Source organism: Trachurus trachurus (genome assembly GCF_905171665.1).
Source record: "Trachurus trachurus genome assembly, chromosome: 13".
Lineage (NCBI taxonomy): Eukaryota > Metazoa > Chordata > Actinopteri > Carangiformes > Carangidae > Trachurus > Trachurus trachurus.
In genome coordinates, this window is record NC_139892.1 from 789,491 (window position 1) to 811,810 (window position 22,320).

The following is a 22,320-nucleotide window of genomic DNA, read 5'->3' on the forward strand; positions in this document are numbered from 1 at the left end:
CTCTGCTCTCGTGTTGCATCATCTCATATTCATAGGAACTGCAGCGTCACACACACACACACACACCGTCTCTGCACTATTTTTATCCACAGGTCTTTTTACCTGTGTGAGTCACTGTGGCTGTCGACAGGTGTACACACACACACACACACACACACACACACACACACACACACACACACACACACACACACACACACACACACACACACACACAGTGACTCTGAGGGCTTAGGAAGCTCAGAGGGAGTTGAGGTTTTATTCGTGGCAGAGGAAGTCTAAACGACATCATCATCATCATGTTGTGTGCTGTGTTGCTGCTCCCCGTCTTCAGTCAGACCAGGGGCGTTGTCGTGGCGACACGCCGCCCGACAGGAAGCGATGACTGTGTGACTGTGACACAATGAACCCGAGAGTGACGGACGGCAGACGAGTGAAGATAATTAACTTTGTCTTAATTAGATCTGTTAACGAGCACGAACTCGTCTCCTGAGTCACAGACAGAAGAACAGAGAGACAGTTCACATCGCAGTACATTATAGTACATCACAGTACATTATAGTACATCACAGTACATCACAGTACATTATAGTACATTATAGTACATCACAGTACATTATAGTACATCATCACAGTACATAATAATACATCACAGTAAGGCAAGGCAGTTTTATTTGTATAGCCCGTTTTTACCACCAGTTTGTCTCAAAGGGCTTTACATCCCATCACAACAACATCCTCTGTCCTTAGACCCTCACATCCACTGAGGAAAAACTCCATAGAAAACCCTTTTAACAGGGAAAACCAGGAGAAAGCTCAGGGTGAGAAACAGAGGAGGGATCCCTCACCCAGGACGGACAGACGGGACAGAGATGTTGTTACAGACAAGAAAACTGTTTATAACAGAGAATGTGAGAAACATGGAAATGTTAACAACAGCTGAAGGAGGAAGCTTCTGGTAGGTAAGGGAGACAGGGAGGGCAGACCGGCTTCAGCTACATCATAGTACATCATAATACATCATAGTAATTTGCGTTGTTCCTGAAGGAACATGTTGGAACGTCAGTTTCCACCTTTGAATGTTCTCATTTTGAAAATAATTGAATTTTGTTCAAATAGCAAAGTTTGCCTCTCCTTGAATCGCCACCTTACCGTGGTGGAGGGGTTTGAGCACCCAAATGATCCTAGGAGCCATGTTGTCGGGGGCTTAATGCCCCTGGTAGGGTCTCCCAAGACAAACAGGTCCTAGGTGACGGGTCAGGCTAAGAGCGGTTCCAAAACCCCTTATGGGTGGATCAATATCAAGGAAGTTTACGTCGCCCCGATCGGCGTCACCGCGGCCCCAGCCTGGAGCCAGGCCTGGGGTTGGGGCTCGCAGGCTACGTGGGCCAGCCTTCCAGTAGGCCCACTACCCGCAGGAAAGACCATGAGGGGTCGGTGCGTTGTGTTCTGGGTGGCAGCCGTGGGCGAGGGCCCCGGCGACCCAATCCCCGGACAACGACTCTGGCTTTAGGGACATGGAATGTCACCTCGCTGGGGGGGAAAGAGCCTGAGCTCGTGCAGGAGGTTGAGCTGTACCAGCTAGAGATAGTCAGGCTCACCTCCACGCAGTCTGGGCTCTGGAACCAACTCCTTGAGAGAGGTTGGACTCTCTTCCACTCTGGAGTTGCCCACGGTGAGAGGCGGCGAGCTGGTGTGGGCTGGCTCATAGCTCCCCAGCTCAGCCGCCATGTGTTGGAGTTCTCCCCACTGAACGAGAGGCCGAACAGCAGTGAAGAGTACCCGGCCTTCCTGGAGGCCCTGGGAGGGGTGCTGGAAAGTGCTCCAACCGGGGACTCCATCGTTCTGCTGGGGGACTTCAACGCTCACGTGGGCAGCGACAGTGTTACCTGGAGAGGTGTGATTGGGAGGAATGGCCTCCCCGATCTGAACCCGAGCGATGTTTTGTTATTGGACTTCTGTGCTAGCCACAGTTTGTCCATAACAACACCATGTTCGAGCATAAGGGTGTCCATCAGTGCACGTGGCACCAGGACACCCTAGGCCGGAGGTCAATGATCGACTTTGTAGTCGTGTCATCTGATCTCCGGCCGTATGTCTTGGACACTCGGGTGAAGATCCCAGAGACCATCACATTCCAGTGTTCCTGACCTGCTTTGGCTTTGAGACCATCACGTTCCACGGCGAGAGGCTGTGACACGGCACGGTGCGTCTGTGTTATTGTTGTTTAGTGGCGCCCCCCCCGCCCCCAATGGTGGTTTTGTGAATAGAACAACATTTGTTGTATATATTTATCTTACACGAGCCCTTTGATCCAGAAATGCGAGTGTCAGAAGAGCGACAGGCACAAACAGAGCACCTTTCATAAAAGACGCTCTATCTCCTTTTCTAGAAAAAAAACAGGGATTTTGGTGAAACCCAGCCATGTTTAGCTTGACTTTTCTCAGGAACGGAGGCACGTAGAAACAAACGGTTTGTGGCCATTTGAAGCAGAAAGTTTCACCTTTCAAATGAGCCACAGTATGTGTTGGTGGCAATAATATAGAATACACTGTGGCTCTACAAAAATCGTCAAAATTGCCGGTACACTTGACTAAAACTTTGGAAAGGAGCGCGGCACTCAATGAGTTAACTCTGGATCTGCACGGTGTGAGTGTTTCCTAGCGTGGTGGTGGTTTAACCTGCAGCCCGGTAACCAGCCCAGCTCTGACACCACTACATTACAGTCTGCTGCTTCTTCTTCCCTCTGAGGCTCCGGCAGCAGCAGCAACAATAACCGGGATATTACAGCCATAAAGCAGCAGCACCACGTCCCACTGGGACACCACAGCTGCAGATGGAGACTCAATGTCTTCATACAGCCGGCCTCTACGTGTATTCATACAGCCGTCCTCTACGTGTCTCCATACAGCCGTCCTCTACGTGTCTCCATACAGCCGTCCTCTACGTGTCTCCATACAGCCGTCCTCTACGTGTCTCCATACAGCCGTCCTCTACGTGTCTCCATACAGCCGTCCTCTACGTGTCTTCATACAGCCGTCCTCTACGTGTCTTCATACAGCCGTCCTCTACGTGTCTTCATACAGCCGCCCTCTATGTGTCTTCATACAGCCGTCCTATGTCTTCATACAGCCGTCCTCTACGTGTCTTCATACAGCCGTCCTCTACGTGTCTCCATACAGCCGTCCTCTATGTGTATTCATACAGCCGTCCTCTACGTGTCTCCATACAGCCGTCCTCTACGTGTCTCCATACAGCCGTCCTCTATATGTCTCTGCATTATTAAAACATATTGCAACACACAGAGACACACTCTGCCTCTAAAGCTCAACAACAGTGTTGTTTTTACCATCAGCTCTAAAAAGCTCATTATGGTCAAACCTTAATGCAGCAATTACAGTGAGGGGGTGTTGGGGGGGCCTAATGGATGGATCACAGCTATAGTGGGTGTGTTTGTGTCTCTGGGGGTTTCTCAACTCTCTCACACACACACACACACACACACACACACACACTTCACAATAATGTGTTTGTGCCTCATGTTCTGCTGCTGCGACTGAGCTGCATCAGGTTCCTACGGTGTCCAGGAGGGACAAACCAAAGAGATGGACCAGGCTGAAGGATAACGCTCCTCCTGTTATCGTGTCCCCGGACCGGTCCCTCACTTTATTGACCGGTCCCTCATTTTATTGACCGGCCCCTCGCTTTATTGACCGGTCCCTCGCATTATTGACCGGCCCCTCGCTTTACTGACCGGCCCCTCATTTTATTTTGTTCCCAGACCGGTCCCTCGCTTTATTGACTGGTCCCTCGCTGTGTTGACTGGTCCCTCGCTGTGTTGACTGGTCCCTCGCTGTATTGACCGGCCCCTCGCTGTAATGACCGGTCCCTCACTTTATTGACTGGTCCCTCACTTTACCGTGTCCCCATAAACACTGTGTTGTGTTGTAGTTTTATCAAACTGAAGTTGCCCCCCTCCCCCCTCTCTGTCTCCAGCTGCCATCGAGTCCTGCTTCACTCACCTCCTGAAGAGACGAGCCGCCGGTTTCCTGCGCAGCGACAAAATCGCCGCTCTCTTCACCAAAGTGGGAAAAGTTTACGAGACAGCGGCCGACGTGTGTCGCAAAGTCCAGGAGCAGCTGCAGCAGCAGGCGGAGCTCAGCAGGTGGGTGTGTGTGTGTGTGTGTGAATATGAATGTATGAATATGTGGTTGAACACACACCGCAGTGAGGAGGAATGGAGCGTTACACTGATGCTGCATTCACCTGCAGTCGGGCAGACGGCCGTCGCTAACAAACCAGATGTCATTTTAGTCACAGAAGTCCAGAGAAAGACGGTAAAACAATACCACATCGCCATGACAACATATTGTCACGTGTATTGTTTTGCCTCGTGCTGACGGACCACTTGTTTACATAGAGGCTTGTTTATGCCGTTACGTGCAGCGGCTGTCGTCCGTCTGCCGTCTGCCCAATTTCACCTGAATGCAACATGAAAAATACGATTGAGTTGCTTGAGATATACAACCACAACGCTAGATGGGAGGAATTCCTACTCAATGTACCTTTAACAACATTACTTATACAGCACCTTTAAAAGTTAAAAGGTGTTTTGACATAAAAACTAAAACATGAAAGAAGAAGAAGATGATGTCATTAAAGATGGCAGAAATAATGTCTCACAGACGTCCGATGATATAAACGGCAAACACTTCAGTTTGTTGATGGGGGGGATTACTGGATAATGAAAAACAGACTGAAGAACCAAATAATCCATTTTCATGAAGAGATAACAGGAGAAGTTACACAATGTCCCTTATATAATAATTATTGATTATTAATTATTGTAAGTGTGAAATCACCTCTAAAGTTGTTTGTCCTCGTTGTGTTGCTATAGAAACATGCTGTTAAACTCATCTCTGATGTATCTGTTCAGATGACATCACACAGAGAGAGAGCGAGGGGGCGTGGCTTAGCTCTGCTCTCACTGCTACTGTTGGTCAGCTTCACTCTGCTGTGTGTGTGTGTGTGTGTGTGTGTGTGTGTGTGTGTGTGTGTGTGTGTGTGTGTGTGTGTGTGTGTGTGTGTGTGTGTGTGTGTGTGTGTGTGTGTGTGTGTGTGTGTGTGTGTGTGTGATAAACTGCCTTATCTGCAGACTGTTTGCAGGTCCATTAATCGTCCATTAGCTGGAGCCACATGTCTGTCTGGGGGGAGAGAGAACACACACACACACACACACACACACACACACACACACCTATCAGTATAAATAATGCACCAACAATAAACCACAGTCAGAATATGCAGAGTCGTCGTCCTGGGTGACGTCGATCACAACACCGTCTTCATATCGTTCAGCCATCACGTCTCATTGGCCTTTATCTCACACACACACACTTACAGAGTCGTGTTCCCTCCCCCCCTCTCTCTCTCCCTGTCGTCTCACCTCAGGGCTCCATCTCTCATTTACCCTGGTTGCCGTGGCAACATGTTTTGTGCCACTGGCTGTGAAAGAGCCAGAGAGCATGATGGGAAAGAGAAAGAGAGAGGGGACAAGGAGTTATAGCACTAGACTGTGTGTGTGCGTGTGTGTGTGTGTGTGTGTGTGTGTGTGTGTGTGTGTGTGTGTGTGTGTGTGTGTTGTTTAATACCAGAGGGAGCTCCCCCCATTCATATTGTCTTTATTTTAATAATGTTATAATAACCTGTGGATGTGATGTCATAATGATGTCATAATGTTGTAATAACTCATAACTAATGCGTCAGTGTGAGGAAATCAAAACTGTTCCCTCTGCTCATGCTAATGTTAGTTACGTAGCATGTAGCTCTGGTTCAGTCAGTGAATCACGGCTTCAATGGTAGGACACACACACACACACACATACACACACAGACACAGACACACACGGTAGGGGGAATGCAGAAATCGTGACTCAGCTGAAACACACACACACTGGGGATCTCCAACATCGTGACTACAGAGAGTCCCCACACACACAAATATAGAGCTGTGTGTGTGTGTGTGTGTGTGTGTGTGTGTGTGTGTGTGTGTGTGTGTGTGTGTGTGTGTGTGTGTGTGTGTGTGTGTGTGTGTGTGTGTGTGTGTGTGTGTGTGTGTGTGTGTGTGTGTGTGTGTGTGTGTGTGTGTGTGTGTGAGAGAGAGAGAGAGAGAACAAGTCCAGATCAGCTGGTTTTGGGTGTGAAATGACAGAATAAAACTCAGCTGAGAGAGGCTGAGCAATGATGAACAGTAATGTAGAGTAGTCAACCTTGGTGAACAGTAGTGATCTCTGACTAACAATAATGAACTCAATGACTCTAGTGAACAGTAAGGCAAAGCAAGGCAATTTTATTTGTATAGCCCATTTTTACCACCAGTTTGTCTCAAAGGGCTTCTCATGGCATCACAACAACATCCTCTGTCCTTAGACCCTCACATCCACTGAGGAAAAACTCCATGGAAAACCCTTTTAACAGGGAAAACCAGGAGAAACCTCAGGGTGAGCAACAGAGGAGGATCCCTCACCCAGGACGGGGAGACGTGCAATAGATGTTGTTACAGACAAGAAAACAGTTTATAAGACAGAATGTGAGAAACATGGAAATGTTAACAACAGCTGAAGGAGGAAGCTTCTGGTAGGCAAGGGAGGCAGGGAGAGCAGACCAGCTTAATGGGAGGACTGGATGGCAGACTGGTTCATAAGAAGGGAGGGCAGGCCGGTTGCAGGTTGTGAACAGTAGTTAACTGTAGTGAACAGTGGTGAACTCTAGTGAACAGTTGTGAACAGTGGTGAACTCTAGTGAACAGTGGTGAACTTTAATCAATAGTAATAAACTCTAGTGAACAGTTGAACAGTGACGAACAGTAGTGAACATTAGTAAACAGTAATGAACTTGAATCAACAGTAATAAACTCTAGTGAACAATAGTGAACACTGATGAACAGTAATAAACTCTAGTGAACAGTAGTGAACATTAGTAAACAGTAATGAACTTTAATCAACAGTAATAAACTTAGTAATAAACTCTAGTGAACAGTAGTAAACTCTAGTGAACAGTAGTGAACATTAGTAAACAGTAGTGAACTTTAATCAACAGTAATAAACTTAGTAATAAACTCTAGTGAACAGTAGTAAACTCTAGTGAACAGTAGTGAACATTAGTAAACAGTAGTGAACTTTAATCAACAGTAATAAACTCTAGTGAACAATAGTGAACATTAGTAAACAGTAATGAACATTTTAATCAACAGTAATAAACTTAGTAATAAACTCTAGTCAACAGTAATAAACTCAGCAATAAACTCTAGTGAACAGTAGTGAACTCTAGTGAACAGTAATACACTCTAGTGAACAGTAGTGAACTCTAGTGAACAGTAATAAACTCTAGTGAACAGTAGTAAACTCTAGTGAACAGTAGTAAACTCTAGTGAACAGTAGTGAACATTAGTAAACAGTAGTGAACTTTAATCAACAGTAATAAACTTAGTAATAAACTCTAGTGAACAGTAGTAAACTCTAGTGAACAGTAGTAAACTCTAGTGAACAGTAATAAACTCTAGTGAACAGTAATAAACTCTAGTGAACAGTAGTGAACTCTAGTGAACAGTAATAAACTCTAGTGAACAGTAGTAAACTCTAGTGAACAGTAGTAAACTCTAGTGAACATTAGTAAACAGTAGTGAACTTTAATCAACAGTAATAAACTTAGTAATAAACTCTAGTGAACAGTAGTAAACTCTAGTGAACAGTAGTAAACTCTAGTGAACAGTAGTGAACATTAGTAAACAGTAGTGAACTTTAATCAACAGTAATAAACTTAGTAATAAACTCTAGTGAACAGTACTAAACTCTAGTGAACAGTAGTAAACTCTAGTGAACAGTAGTAAACTCTAGTGAACAGTAGTGAACATTAGTAAACAGTAGTGAACTTTAATCAACAGTAATAAACTTAGTAATAAACTCTAGTGAACAGTAGTAAACTCTAGTGAACAGTAGTGAACTCTAGTGAACAGTAATAAACTCTAGTGAACAGTAGTGAACTCTAGTGAACAGTAATAAACTCTAGTGAACAGTAATACACTCTAGTGAACAGTAGTAAACTCTAGTGAACAGTAGTGAACATTAGTAAACAGTAGTGAACTTTAATCAACAGTAATAAACTTAGTAATAAACTCTAGTGAACAGTAGTAAACTCTAGTGAACAGTAGTAAACTCTAGTGAACAGTAGTGAACATTAGTAAACAGTAGTGAACTTTAATCAACAGTAATAAACTCTAGTGAACAATAGTGAACATTAGTAAACAGTAATGAACTTTAATCAACAGTAATAAACTTAGTAATAAACTCTAGTGAACAGTAGTAAACTCTAGTGAACAGTAGTGAACATTAGTAAACAGTAGTGAACTTTAATCAACAGTAATAAACTCTAGTGAACAATAGTGAACATTAGTAAACAGTAATTAACTTTAATCAACAGTAATAAACTTAGTAATATACTGTAGTCAACAGTAATAAACTCAGCAATAAACTCTAGTGAACAGTAGTGAACTCTAGTGAACAGTAATAAACTCTAGTGAACAGTAATAAACTCTAGTGAACAGTAGTGAACTCTAGTGAACAGTAATAAACTCTAGTGAACAGTAGTGAACTCTAGTGAACAGTAGTGAACTCTAGTGAACAGTAGTGAACACTGATGAACAGTAATAAACTCTGGTGAACAGTAGTGAACATTAATCAACAGTAATAAACTCTAGTGAACAGTAGTGAACTCTAGTGAACAGTAGTGAACAGTAATAAACTCTAGTGAACAGTAGTAAACTCTAGTGAACAGTAGTGAACTCTAGTGAACAGTAATAAACTCTAGTGAACAGTAGTGAACAGTGCTGCTGCCTCCTCCTGTACTAACGGTCACATCACATCATCATGTGACTTGATAAAGAGGTCAAGGTGTGGATCAGCTTGGAGGAAGAACATCTGTACTGTTGGATCCAGCTGCTGATATGTGATGATGTCAGACCATCAGGTCCAAACGGTCCTGTGTGGATGTGTTGACCCGTGTTGACCTGTGTTGACCTCTGACCCCTGCAGGAGGACTCAGAGTGTGGGCCATGAGCCTCTGAGGAGACAGGGCTCCTCCACCACCAGCCGGCCCCCCCAGCCCCTCTCTGCTCAGGCCATCAAGCACATCTGGGTCCGGACGGCTCTGTTTGAGAAGGTTCTGGACAAGATCGTCCAGTACATCGTGGACAACTCCAGGTAAGTGTGTGAGAGGGGTGAACGGTGCCTTCACTGACCTCAATCTTCTGCTGCGTACACTTGCCAGCGGTGGTTTGGTTCTGAGCTCTGTCACAACGTCACTGATCAAAGTGTCCGGTGTGATACGTATGAGACATACAGTGGGGAAAATAAATATTCTATGCCGTGTTTTCTCCCCCACTTTGAAATGGGGGGTCTATAGTTTTTATGGTAAATTTATTTAAACAGAGAGACACAATATCCAAAAAATTTAAAAATCCAGAATGAATAAATGCAACAAATTCTTTTCCATTTGATCAAGTGAAATGAGGCGGATCAAATCCTTATTTTCCCCACTGTATGGTTCGTCTTCACACATCAGTGGCACACGTCTCTGATCTCACTCCTGCTTTATATGCAAATGAACAGGTGTGTGTTGGGTTTTAGCCAATTAACAGACAGAGTGGGAGGGGCTAGACGCCTTAATGCACTGAACGAATACAGTTTTATCATGTGAAATCATAAAAACAACAGAGTGGGTGGTGCTTTAGAGTGGATCAGAAAATGATTGTGTTGTTAAGTTTTGGCCACTCCACTTTTTACTGGCTCGGGTTGGAATTTGTCTTTTAATCTCTTGTTATGGCACAGTTTCCCTATCAATCATTAATCAATAATGACAATCCTGAAAAGTCTCAGGACGAACTGATGACGGAAAATAATAATAATGTAATTTATTTGTGTGTCTGTGTCTCTGCAGTAAATATTATGAGAGAGAAGCTCTGATGCACGACTCGGTGTTCGGGCCGATCCTGGCTGCTCTGCTGGGTGAGTACGACCTTCTCAACCACAATTCAGGGGCTGCAGCCTTCGGAGGGTGGATATGAAGGCCGATTACGTCACAGCGCTGTGCGAAGGCTGTCCCAATTCCTCCAAATTGGAAGGCTCCTCCAAATGCAGCCTCCAAATGCGTCCTCAATGCGACCACATTCACGCGCATCCCTTGGCTGCACACACAGAGAGGACCGCCCCTTCATGCCGTTCTCTCTCCTCATTGGATAAAACTTGTAGGATACGAGAAAAGTTTTCTCCTCGGCTTACAGCAGAGCAGAGTGACTGACAGACCCGTATTTCGGTCCAAATACTCTATGTAAGTGATTGCTGTCGGAAGATATAACTATTTAAGACTTATATTAACACAAAAATATTGCTTACTTCTGCTTTAATGATGACTGCCCTTGTATTGGTTCTACTTCTGTCAATAAATCATTAAAAAAAGTGAGGAGTGGAGGAGCGGTAGAGCCGTTGCAAGCGCCACTTTCAAATGTTTAACGTTCGGCCGTTGTTTACGTTCGGATGCAATCAGGAAATGCTCCGAAGGCTAGACCGTCCCATTTACCGACGGTTGATGCGGCCGTTGGAGGAGGAGGAACCTCCGGAGACCGCGTAGGCTGGGTCCTCCGAAGGCTGCAGCCCCTGAATTGGGACACAGCTATCGAGCAGTATAGTATATAATAACATAATGTGTCTCCATGTGTGCCAGTGGGGCCCTGTGCGCTGGAGTACACCAAGCTGAAGACATCGGACCATCTATGGACCGACCCGTCAGCCAATGAGCTGGTCCAGCGCCACCGTATCCACGGAGCCCACCGGAGCCAGGACGTCACGGCGGGGCGGCGGCCGGCTCTGGGGGTGAGCCTGAGGAGGGACACGTGTCCTCGGTGCAGAGGACGAGCAGGAGGAACGTTCTCCTCAGATGTTTGGTTTGACTGTGTTGTTGCTCCTGTTCTCTGCTGCAGATCCGTAAGAGGCAGTCGAGCGGCAGCGTGTCCGAGGATCGCTTCGCTGCTTCGGCCCGAGAGTACGTAGAATCTCTGCACCAGAACTCCAGAACCCACCTGCTGTACGGCAAGAACAACGTCCTGGTGCAGCCGGTACGCAAAATACTGTCCATACTATTACTGCTAATACTACTACTACTACTGCTACTGTTGCTATTAATACTACTGGTGATACTACTACTACTTCTACCAATACTACTATTCCAACACTCCTCCTACTGCTACTCTTTGATCCAGAGTTCATCATTTATATCTGTGTTTATTATTAGATTGATTAGTATTTAATGATGTTTGACTAATGCTTTATAGTGTGGAGTTATTTGAAGGAGTTTATTCAACACACACACACACACACACACACACACACACACACACACACACACACACACACACACACACACACACACTGTGCTCCTGACGTGGACACTCCTGTGTTGCCATGGAGATGCCATTGTCATCTCCATAACTTCAGCTGTGAATGTTTATGTTCACTGAGCTGCGATCACAGAGAGCTGTGAGAGCACTGTCGTGTCCTCAGCGTCCAATTAGATCGTCTCATCAGGCAACAACAAACCAACAGTTTGATGTTTGTGTTTGTTTGGATTAAACCAGAGCGTCAGATATCACACACTCTTCATCACCTTGGACCTTCATCACCACTACATCACCACTATAAAATATGTGATGTTTAACCAAGGGGACAGTTGTCAGTCTGAGAAGTGAAGCTCACTTCCGCGTTCAAAAACCTGCAATCCCCCCGGCTTCCTCTGGGGGCTGGTGTCAGAAAGCAGCATTCTCCATAGACCCCCATGTTAAAATCGCCGACTTTACATCCTCAATAAACATGATCAAAGCCTGGTGTCTGAACATTTTTTGGTCTCAATCGATAGTTTCTACCCCCGCACACACTCTGAGGGGGGTGAATTTATTTTTAAAGCAGTACTAAAGAACTTTCAGTTTTGGTTGAGTTTGGCGGCGCCAGTGGCCCAAAGCGGTAGTGTTTTGTCTGAAGGAAGACTCCATTTCCCATGAGCACTAGCATGTAGCGTCGTAAACATCCTGATCTCCCGGTGCATGGAAATTAACTCTTTCACTGCCAAAGACGAGTTATCTCGTCTTAGCGAATCCAAGCGTAGTTTGCCAAAGACGAGATAACTCGTCTTAGCGTTTTTTTAATGGCAACGCCATGTTGAATGTCTTGCCCTAGTCCTCTGTGAAGATCAGACTTGTATCATCAAAATAAAGTTCAGAAAAACACATTTGGATTGAGAGATATAAAAAATATAGTGTATTTATCCCCCCTCACGGAGCGGGGCGGGTGTCTGACTGCAGCGGCGCCGCTCCGTGACACTCTGGCCGCCGGTGAGAGCTTCGGGGGCGGCAGCGGGGCTCATGGCGGCTCGGCAGCTCGTCGAAGCTCCGTGATACAAAGCACACACGTTAGTAACAACAACCCCGTTGATCGCTCGTCGTTAGTCGTCAAGAGCGTTTGGAAAGTCGCCAGATTTTGCGAGAAATCACTCAGATAGCAGCTTGAAAATCCCGCGATCTAGTGTGGAGGAGGAGCGGACGGCGCCGGCGAACGTGACGAGGAGAGCTAAAGATGGTGGGAGTGTCTGTTGTGAGCGTACAGAGACTGTCTGTGGCTGAGTTCAGGGGGCACGTCAGCCAGAGCTGCTGCGTGTGTGTGTGTGTGTAGATGTGTGTGTGTAGATGTGTGTGTGAGACAGAGAGAGTGAGTGAGACCACTGCCTGCTGACCAGAGGAAGCTGGATCTGATCTAAAGCGCCGTGTTTAGGCTACAAAAACCTGCTGAACTGATCCGAACACACACACACAGAGACACACGCGCACGCACACACACACACACACACACACACAGGCACACGTACATGCACACGCACACGTCACGCACGCACACACACACAAAAAAGGAAAGAAAAAGTTGTAGGCCTAACTCAAAGAAAAGAAAGAAAAAGGCTGCAGTAGTGTGTGTCAGTAGCTAAATGTTTTGTCTGTTGTCATCAAAAGTAATTTGTCAGTGTTGATTTTGTTGTTGTTTACAAGAGAACAACTGTACAGATGTTGAGGCGTCACTAAAGCAAAATATAAAGGAGCCAAGCCTACTGGTTCACCTGAAAATGACAGCCGACACAAAAACCTCTTTTTCTCAAGATTTTGGTGCCAAAATGGCATTTTGGGCTAAACTAACCTATATTCAACCGCCAATTTCACAAGACTGGAACAAGATAGAAACAAACAGTTTTTTTTTGCTGGAAAGTAGAGACCCTCATCTTTCCTTTGATGGGTTGAATGTGTATGTAGTAACAGTACATAATATATGGTGGGTCTACCAAAATCAGTCAAAAAGCTGGAAAATGCCTGGCAAGCTGGAGGAAGCTGCTGTGAGAATGGCTGGCAGTCAAAGAGTTAACAGAAGACGTCCAAACTAGGGATGCACATTTTGAATTTTTTTTCAGTTTTTTTTTTTTTTGCCGTTAAATACACACGCGCAGCGCCACATCCACTGTGCTCTGTCTCAGCTGATCGCGCTCATATGGAGGTTAGATCGTCCAATGTAGAACTGTTTTTATACAAAGTGCAGCCAAATGTAACGGATGTGCACTCACTCCACCGATAAAAGACGTGCTAACCAACCTGCCAAGGGGTTGTCAACCTCTTGGCGAAGAGGTTAGCATCGTCGCCTCCGGTGCGGGAGGTCGTGGGATCGAACCCCACCTAGGGCAGGCCGTGAGAAACACAACGCAGAGGGCCAGATATGACATCGGCTACACAAACACCAGGCTGAAGGAGCAGCAGAGCTCCTCTGACAGCTCCTCTGTGGAGCTGCAGGTGAACAGGCTGGAGAGCAGCGACGTCCTCGTCCTCTTTTTTTTTTTTTTTTTTTCAGTTCCGTCGTTACAGGTGATTCACATCTATGTCCTGTAGGCTACATTTATTGTCTGACCTTCCTTCATGGGGGCTGCTGCACATACTGTCAGTCCTCCTGTGGAACTTTTTGCTGCGAAATATGACTGAAGGCACGTGAACTCTGCACGCGTCGACACGCCCCCATGAGTTGACGACATAAGGACCTAATAATAATAAAAAAATAACCGATAGTATTAATCGGTCAAAGTTCTTGTTATCGGTTAACGGTTAAACGGTTAATCATGTGCATCCCTAGTCCAAACTAAGTTTCTGTAGCGGATCATTTCTCAGTAAACACACATACACAATCCGACGGAAAGGTGCCGCATTGCTGCTTCCTCCTCGTCGTGACTCGCGAAAGTGAAAGTGAAACTTAAGTGAGAGCCGGGTTCCTACCATACTCCTCAAAGCTGCTTAGTGCCAGTGAAGGTGATACAGACCATAATGATACAGACCCCCTCAGGCCATGACATTCAACCTGTTGTCGATGTACCATCACAAAAGTTATGAAAATATTATATGAAGGTTGAAAAGTTCCTTAGTGTTGGTTTAACTCTACTGTTTTACTATTATTAGGTTTAAAACTCTGGCCAATTAGGGCGCGGAAACGTTGAGTGACAGGTCCAGAAACAGCTGCTTCGAGGCCAGTGGGCGGGTTCTCGGCCGGTAAATCCAGCATGTCGCTGTTCAGGCCGCCATATTTGAGTCACAAAAACGACTCCCCAAAACCAATGGGTGACGTCACGGACGCTATGTCCATTCTTTTTACAGTCTATGTGTTTGACCCCCCTCCCTCTGTAGAAGAAGGACATGGAGGTGTTGCGTGGTTACCTGTCGCTCCACCAGGCCGGAGACAACCTCACCCTGAAGTGGACGCCCAACCAGCTGATCAACGGCACACTGGGAGACTGCGACCTGGAGAAGAGGTAACACCCCTCCGCCCCTCCACCCCCACTACACCTCCTCTTACATCATTACACCATTCAGACATGTGACTGTGATGAAGTGACGTCGGCCATCTTGTCCCTCTCAGTATCTACTGGGACTACGCGCTGACTGTTCCTCTGCGGCAGATCGTCTGTATCCACTGTCACCAGCGCCGTGAGTCCGACTCACACTCACACCGACTCGACTTTGTCCTGGAGCCTCATTTATCAACCGTGCGTAGAAAAGATTCTAAATTCTGTCGTAGGAATGAAACTTAGAATGTGTGTAAGTACAAAAAAATCCGTAATTATCAAATGTGCGGACATGATTCGTACGGACACTAGTAAGTAATCAGTGATGATGATGGTTAGGGTCATTTGCGTTCAGAAACGCCTCCAATTGACCATATGTGGTAGCAACAATCCCTTTTAATAATGCGTGAATGGATTTTTTTCACCTCGCCGAAATCATGGCAAAGAGGGCGGAGAAGAGGAATTTCTCTGATATGAGATTGAGGTACTTGTAGAAGAAGTTGAAACAAACCAAAAAAATACAGTTTGGAACACGAAATGCAGTGACCAACAAAAGATAAAATGCTGCGTAGGAGAAAATAACAACTGCTGTTAATTCTGTTGGGTCAGAGGAAAGAGCACTCTCAGAAATAAAAAAGCTGCATTTTATAGCTTCTCACACCAATCATTCAACATTTCTGCTAAATTACTAATTGAGAACTTTAATTAATTAGGAAACAGGGAAGTTTGAGATTGCTGAACACTGTGACTCCTTAATGCGTTCTATTTGCAGTTTCACTGGTCTGCCACTAGATTTTGTGTGTAAGCCTGGTCAGAGTTGTGCTTAAAGTGATAGTTCACCCAAAATTCAAATTTCACTCATTATCTACTCACCCTCATGTGGACTAAGGGCTGGGAGAAGTTTCAGAGTCCTCCGTGGCTTCTCTGAGTTACAGCGGGGCTCCGTGCAGCACTACATGTCCATATGACGGTTGAGAACGGAGCTCACTTTTCTTCGTCCAAAAAGACACACCAAAAAACATCCAAATACCTCCATAGTGCTCGTCTGTAATTTCTGAAATTGTTCCGAAAAAAATGTAATCTATATTTTAATTTTGCATGATATTTTAGTTTGTAGCGGAAGCTCCCAGTGTTGCTCTGCCGGAATCACGCGAGATTTGCACTGACACAGGCAAAGCAGTGAACTGAGACACTGGGAGCTTCCGCTACAAACAAGCTTGAAATATAGACTTATTTAATTTTTTTCGGAACAATTTCTCATGTCGGGGCTTCAATACAAGAGGGACATTACAGACGAGCAGCATGGAGGTATTTGGATGTTTTTTGGTGTGTCTTTTTGGACGAAGAAAAGTGAGCTCCGTTCTCAACCGTCATATGGACATGCAGTGCTGCACGGAGCCCCGCTGTAACTCAGAGAAGCCACGGAGGACTCTGAAACTTCTCCCAGCCCTTAGTCCACATGAGGGTGAGTAGATCATGAGTGAAATTTGAATTTTGGGTGAACTATCCCTTTAAATTTACACACGTTTGCACAAGTACAAGTTGATAAATTCCATATTTTGCGTGGGAATGTTCTTACGCACTCATTGAATTTTTTTTGTACCATAACCATTTTAGTGTTGTCCAGGCTTCATAAATGGGGGGCGGGGTTACGTTGAGTGACAGGTTCACAGACAGTTTACCGGCCCGTTAATTGGTTGCTTCGAGTTCAGTGGGCGGGTTCTCGGCCGGCTAACCGCCGCATCTCTCCAAATATGGAAAGTAGACTCCCTCTAAAATGTATTTTTACAGTCTATAGTACGCACGATTGATAAATGAGGCTCCTGGTGAGCAGCAGTGAACCAGGTGTTGAAGGACCGGTGTGTGTGTGTGTGTGTTCTTCCAGCTGACTGTGGCGGGACGCTGGTGCTGGTGAGTCAGGACGGGATCCAGCGGCCGCCGCTCCACTTCCCCCCCGGCGGCCACCTGCTGGCCTTCCTGTCCTGCCTGGAGACCGGCCTGTCCCCGCGGGGTCAGCTGGAGCCGCCGCTCTGGTCGCAGAAGGGAAAGGTCAGTCTGAGCTGCCCCCCCTCCCCCACCATAGGTGAACAGGTGAGACTGAGAGACTGACTGTGTGTGTGTGTGTGTGTGTGTGTGTGTGTGTGTGTGTGTGTGTGTGTGTGTGTGTGTGTGTGTGTGTGTGTGTGTCCTGCAGGGTAAGGTCTTCCCTAAGCTGAGGAAGAGGAGCAGCGCCGCGCGGCTCATCGACCAGGACCGGAACGGCGAGGAGCAGACTGCTGCCGACTACGTGTTCCGCATCGTTTACCCAGGATACCGCTACGACGCCAGTGAGTCACACACACCTGTCCCTCTCTCTCTCTCTCTCTCTCTCTCTCTCTCTCTCACACACACATACACACAAACACACACCTGTGACCAGTGCTGTGTGTCTATCATGTACTATTTACAAAGTGCAGGTGTGGTGTGTGGTGTTGTGTATGGGGTGGTGTGGTGTGGTGTGGTGTAGGGCTGGGTACCGAACTTCGGTTCTTTCGTGGCACCGAAATGCTTCGTTAGTACCGAGTATCAAAACATGCCTCGTCTTTCGGTACGGAGAGGTGAATCATGTGATCAAGATTTGATAATGCTGTCGGTGATCGGCTGTAACATTACGTGATTGCAGCATGCAGGGTAAACGTCCTCTTTTTTATGTCCTGTCCGGGACGTCCGGGTTTTTTTTTTTTTTTTTAATATAAGTTCATGAAAACGTCCGGTTTTAATTGTTTTTCATGTGCTTGAATTGACTGGCGCTTTGCACAGAATGCTCCGGTATTTCGTTGCGTTTGATGTAATTCCCGAGAGGCTGTCACTGAGCGGCTCCGCGACGCACAGATTCTGCTCTCGGCTATCATCAGTCCCTCCTGCCTCTTTCTGTCGCCTCTGTATGTGCGGCGCCGCGACGCGACGCACATACAGAGGGAGCAGACGTCGGAGCGCAAGTGTAGCTGTACACAGGGGCGAATTGGACATCTCTGTGTTCTGGAGGATCACAACACAGCCGGCCAGAAAGCCTATTTAAAAAAATAAAACGTAATTTGTCAATTACAAAAAATATGTATGAAAGTGGGTTTAAAGGCCCATGCTGTGCACTTTTCTCTGGGTTTATTTACCTGCTGATATCGATGTATCATTGGTTTTCAGTAGCTGTGATCTGCTTAATATCGTTTATACTGCCCCTTTCTGTTGCCTCTTTCTGGAGCTCTAGCAGGCACAGGTCATTTGGCCAATCAGAAGAGAGAATGAGAACCTCTCCTCTGATTGGCTGACTGTTTTTGAGTGGCGTGTGGTCGGGCCAATCACAGGCAAGTAACTGAAACCTAAGCTGCATTCATAAAAAGGAAAAAAAACACAAAGGAGGAAGTGCTATCTGCTCGTCTTAAAGAGACAGTTCCTACAAATGGGCGGTGTGTGTTTCTCCGTTGATGACCAGTTTGATGCATGGGGCAGTATATACGTGGCCCAGAGACCTCCCCAAGCACGACAAAATAACCAAAATCACATTTTTCATGCCATGGGGCCTTTAAGTCATATTTTCAGGTTGCAAAATTCATCAAAATAAAGTGACTGCAATGTTGTAACACATGCCAGGGTGATCTACTGTTGAGCCTTAGAAAAGCTGCTGGTTGGAATAGAAAAATACAACTCAAGATTTGTACCGTGTCCTTATGTAATTTAAATTTTTTTAGAACTGATGTTATAAAATTGGAATCGAAAAAAGTATCGTTCAGGAACCGGTATCGAAGTGAAGGTATCGATATCGGTACCGGCATCAAAAATGTTTGATTGATACCCAGCCCTTGGTGCGTAGTGTATGGTGCGGTGCAGTGTGTGCCATATGGCGTGACCGGTACCCATGATGCACCTGTGTGGCCGTGGTGTGTGCGTGCTCTAACTGTGTTCTCTGTTGTCCCACTGGTGCGAGCAGTCACCATAAACTACCACCACACCACGGGCAGCCGCGCTCCGTCGCTGGACGACGACGAGGAAGAGGAAGATAGACTCCATGCTATGATCTCAATGATCTGCTCGCGGAACCTCACAGACCCTAATGTCATGAAAGGTTTTTATCACCTTAACACTCCCCACCTCCTCCCCCACCCCGAGACCTTCCCCAGCTTCAGACGCCACCTCCTCCTCCTCCTCCTCCTCCCACGCCATCTCCCTCTCAGACCCCCCCCCCCCCCCCCACCTCCCTGATCTCACCTCCACCTGCTCTGCTGTCTGCCTGTGTGTGTGCTGTCTGCCCAGAACAGGGACGTGGGGAAGGTCAGAGCATTAACGATAAACAAACGTTAGCCGAAGATGTGATGTTTTACCTGCCTCTTTAAAGGTACATTCCGTCATAAGTTTAACCCATGGTCTAACGCACCGTCAGACTCAGTAACCACAACTAGCACCAGGCTGGAGGAGAGCGGGTGGCTGTTTTCGAAACTGCATACTTCCGTACTGCCTATTACACACTGCGTTAGTATGTACTGTATACTGCAAACTGAATGTGGGATTCAGTCTGCTACTTCAGCAGGCTGACACCGTTCACACTGCTTGGGATCTACTTGGTCTCACGGTGCATTAGTCCATGGGTTAAATTTACACTGGAATATCCCTTTAATGGATTTCCTCCAATTTGTTGCTTTAAAGTGGCGAGGTGGTCAAAACCCACTGGATGCCAATGTTTAGCATAACATTTTATCTACACTTTTTTGTCTTTGTTTAGTTTTTTATGCTACATTGCGCTATCAAAGACTAAAGTTCTGATTTGCTAACGTTTTAGCACAGCTTTTTAGCCCCAAACTTTAACTAAGCTACACTACATTCTGCTCTGGACAAACATAGACTATTTAAACTTTCTGATTAGCCAAACCTGGATGCTAACGTTTAGCTCCAAACCAATGCTAATGTCGCTCTGAGTGCAGTTGGGAATGCGTTGATTTGGTTTAAGCAAGTATAATTACTTACATTACAATGTAATTACAACATACTATAAGTTTTAACTAACATACTGTAGCTGTATGTCTATTTATGTATTTTGTTTGATGTACATGTTCATAATGATGACATCACTGCTGACATAGAGACCTGCAGGTACTTTTCACATTTTACACGATCTGAAACATTCTTCATGCTACACGACGACAGCACGTCAGCATCTCCATCATCACACCGTCCTGTGTCACATGACCTCAGGTGTAGCACTGACAGCCAATCAATCGTCCGTCCGTCTTCATCCAGCCGCGCAGCACAGTGACTTCCTGTCTGTGGGAGGAGGAGGAGGGAGCAGCTGCCCACACACTTCCTGTTTGGTTTCACTCACCATGGTTTCACCACCACCACAGACTCAAAACTTCCCCAGGTCTCCTCATCCGGGGCCTCTCAGCCTGGCCGCTTTGCATTCTGGGACTTGCAGTGCAGCGCTGACTTGCCTTAGCGCTGTGACAGGGTCCGGCTGTTGAAGCATGACGACTCTGACGCTGTTGGGTTCACGCTGTCGAGCCCAGAATTGCTTCGATAATTTGCTTAGTGTTGTTTTTTTTTTTTTTTTTTTTTGCACTTCTTTGATTTGACTTGATTCTGTTTTCCTTCTTCTTCTTCTTCGTCCCCTTTCATTTCTCACTTGCTCCGTGCTTGACCCTGTTTGCATGGGAAAGATGCCACCGTTCATTGTTTCCTGAGGATCGACTCTGTGTTTATCTGTGATGGCAGAAATCCTGCTCTCCCTCCGTCTCCTCCTCTCTTCCTCCTCTCTTCTCTGACTTCCTCGGTTGTTTCTCCTCTGTTTGTGCAGTCGTTTGCTGCGATGCTGTTCACTGTAATTCTTCACTAACCCCACCCCCACCCCCTCCTCCTCCCCCTCCTTCTCATTATGGTCCTGTGGGGTTCCGCAGTAGTAGAGACGTGGAGTCCTAAGGTGTGAGCCCAAAAACACTGCTGATCACACGTAGTGCTAAAGTAACGAGGGTGGGGCGGGGCCTAATGAGGAGCCCCCGCTCCAGCACCTCCTGTTTCACTTTTTTTTTTTTTTTTCTGTTCATTTGTTTTTTTTGGGGGGGGGTTATTGAACAACCACAGCGCAGCTTCATATTTATGACAGGTCATCAGCTCCAACCTGAAGAATTAAGGTGAAGAGCATTTTATTTAATGTCGTTTTTATATGATTTTTCCTCCCCCCTGTGTGTGTGTTTGTGTGTGTCCATTTGTTTTGAGGTGTTTCTGTTGGTGTTTTTCCGTCTTGTTCTGGCTTATTGCATCCTGCACGGCCTGAGCGTCAGCCTCCTCCTCCTCCTCCTCCTCCTCCTCCTCCTCCTCCTCCTCTCTGCTCTTCTTCTCCTCTTCCTCCCTCTACTCTCTGCTCTTCTCCTTCTCTCTCCTCTCTGAATGAACTGATCCAGCATGGCCTCCCTGCATCCTCTTTGCCTGTCGCTGCCACAGCACCGGTCCTGCTTCCTGAACCCCCCCCAACCCCCGCCCCCCTCCCCTCCACTTTTGATTTCCTCTCTACACTCGTTTTTTTATTCTTTCGTTCGTTTGTTTGTTTTCTTTTCATCCAGCTCTCACATGTAACATGCGTGTCATCACCCCATCTCTTGATGTCATACATAACAAGGAGCAATACATGCAGAGATGTATTAACGGTTGAGCTGAGGGACCTGTGTCATATAATATGTAAGACGTGAAGAAGCAGAACAGAAGCAGTGACTTTAACAGACACATTGAAAACAGCATCGTCCATGTCGTCTGGCAGCACTGAGTCCTCCTCTCTCTCTCTGTCTCCTCTCCTCTCCTCACCCTCCCTCCCTCCCTCCCTCTCTCCGGTTTAGACCACGGGGAAATGATGGAGATGCAGGGGTTCGGAGGAAGCCCGTCGTCATGGCAACAGGCCGACGTGTCCGCTCACGAGTCCCTGTGCCAGTCGTGCACCACGGCCGGCGGCAACGTGTCCTTCGACTACCCGGCCGGCTGCACCTGCATCCACGACCCGGCCGACATTCACACGTACGCACTGTAAAAACCTGCTCGTGTCACAGTGAGCTGCTGTCTGCTGGTCTGAGATCTGTGTGCTTTATCATGTGGAAACCAGGTGCCATCACAAAGATCTGCTTGGATTTGTCTCAGGATATGAGAAACTAAATGTTACATTAGTATTTAAAAAAATATTTAGAGCTGAAACAACAAGATCAATCCAGTTAACAGTAAAGTGGATAGCTAACAGCCCGGCTTACTCCTGTTAGCTGTAGCTACTGTTATCTGAACTGTCAGCTGGACTGTTAACCGTTAACTGAACTGTTATCTGGACTGCTGTGCCTAATGAACTCAGGCTAG

At 46.4% G+C, this 22,320-nt stretch overlaps 2 protein-coding genes across 2 annotated transcripts in view; one reads left to right on the top strand and one right to left on the bottom strand.

Moving 5' to 3' along the window:
• LOC310995736 (NACHT, LRR and PYD domains-containing protein 3-like) overlaps nucleotides 1-22,320 on the bottom strand; it is a gene marked incomplete at its 3' end in the record, with an annotated part of 361,364 nt that overhangs the window by 58,383 nt on the left and 280,661 nt on the right.
• Nucleotides 1-22,320, top strand: part of sgsm2 (small G protein signaling modulator 2) — a 52,793-nt gene that overhangs the window by 16,691 nt on the left and 13,782 nt on the right. Inside the window, exons 3-13 of the mRNA XM_083985309.1 lie at nucleotides 3,997-4,165; nucleotides 9,090-9,257; nucleotides 9,994-10,061; nucleotides 10,777-10,925; nucleotides 11,033-11,167; nucleotides 14,807-14,931; nucleotides 15,039-15,106; nucleotides 16,850-17,013; nucleotides 17,159-17,291; nucleotides 18,929-19,063; nucleotides 21,819-21,993. Coding sequence (XP_083841435.1) covers nucleotides 3,997-4,165; nucleotides 9,090-9,257; nucleotides 9,994-10,061; nucleotides 10,777-10,925; nucleotides 11,033-11,167; nucleotides 14,807-14,931; nucleotides 15,039-15,106; nucleotides 16,850-17,013; nucleotides 17,159-17,291; nucleotides 18,929-19,063; nucleotides 21,819-21,993 — 1,489 coding nt within the window. The remainder of the gene's footprint in view (nucleotides 1-3,996; nucleotides 4,166-9,089; nucleotides 9,258-9,993; nucleotides 10,062-10,776; nucleotides 10,926-11,032; nucleotides 11,168-14,806; nucleotides 14,932-15,038; nucleotides 15,107-16,849; nucleotides 17,014-17,158; nucleotides 17,292-18,928; nucleotides 19,064-21,818; nucleotides 21,994-22,320) is intronic.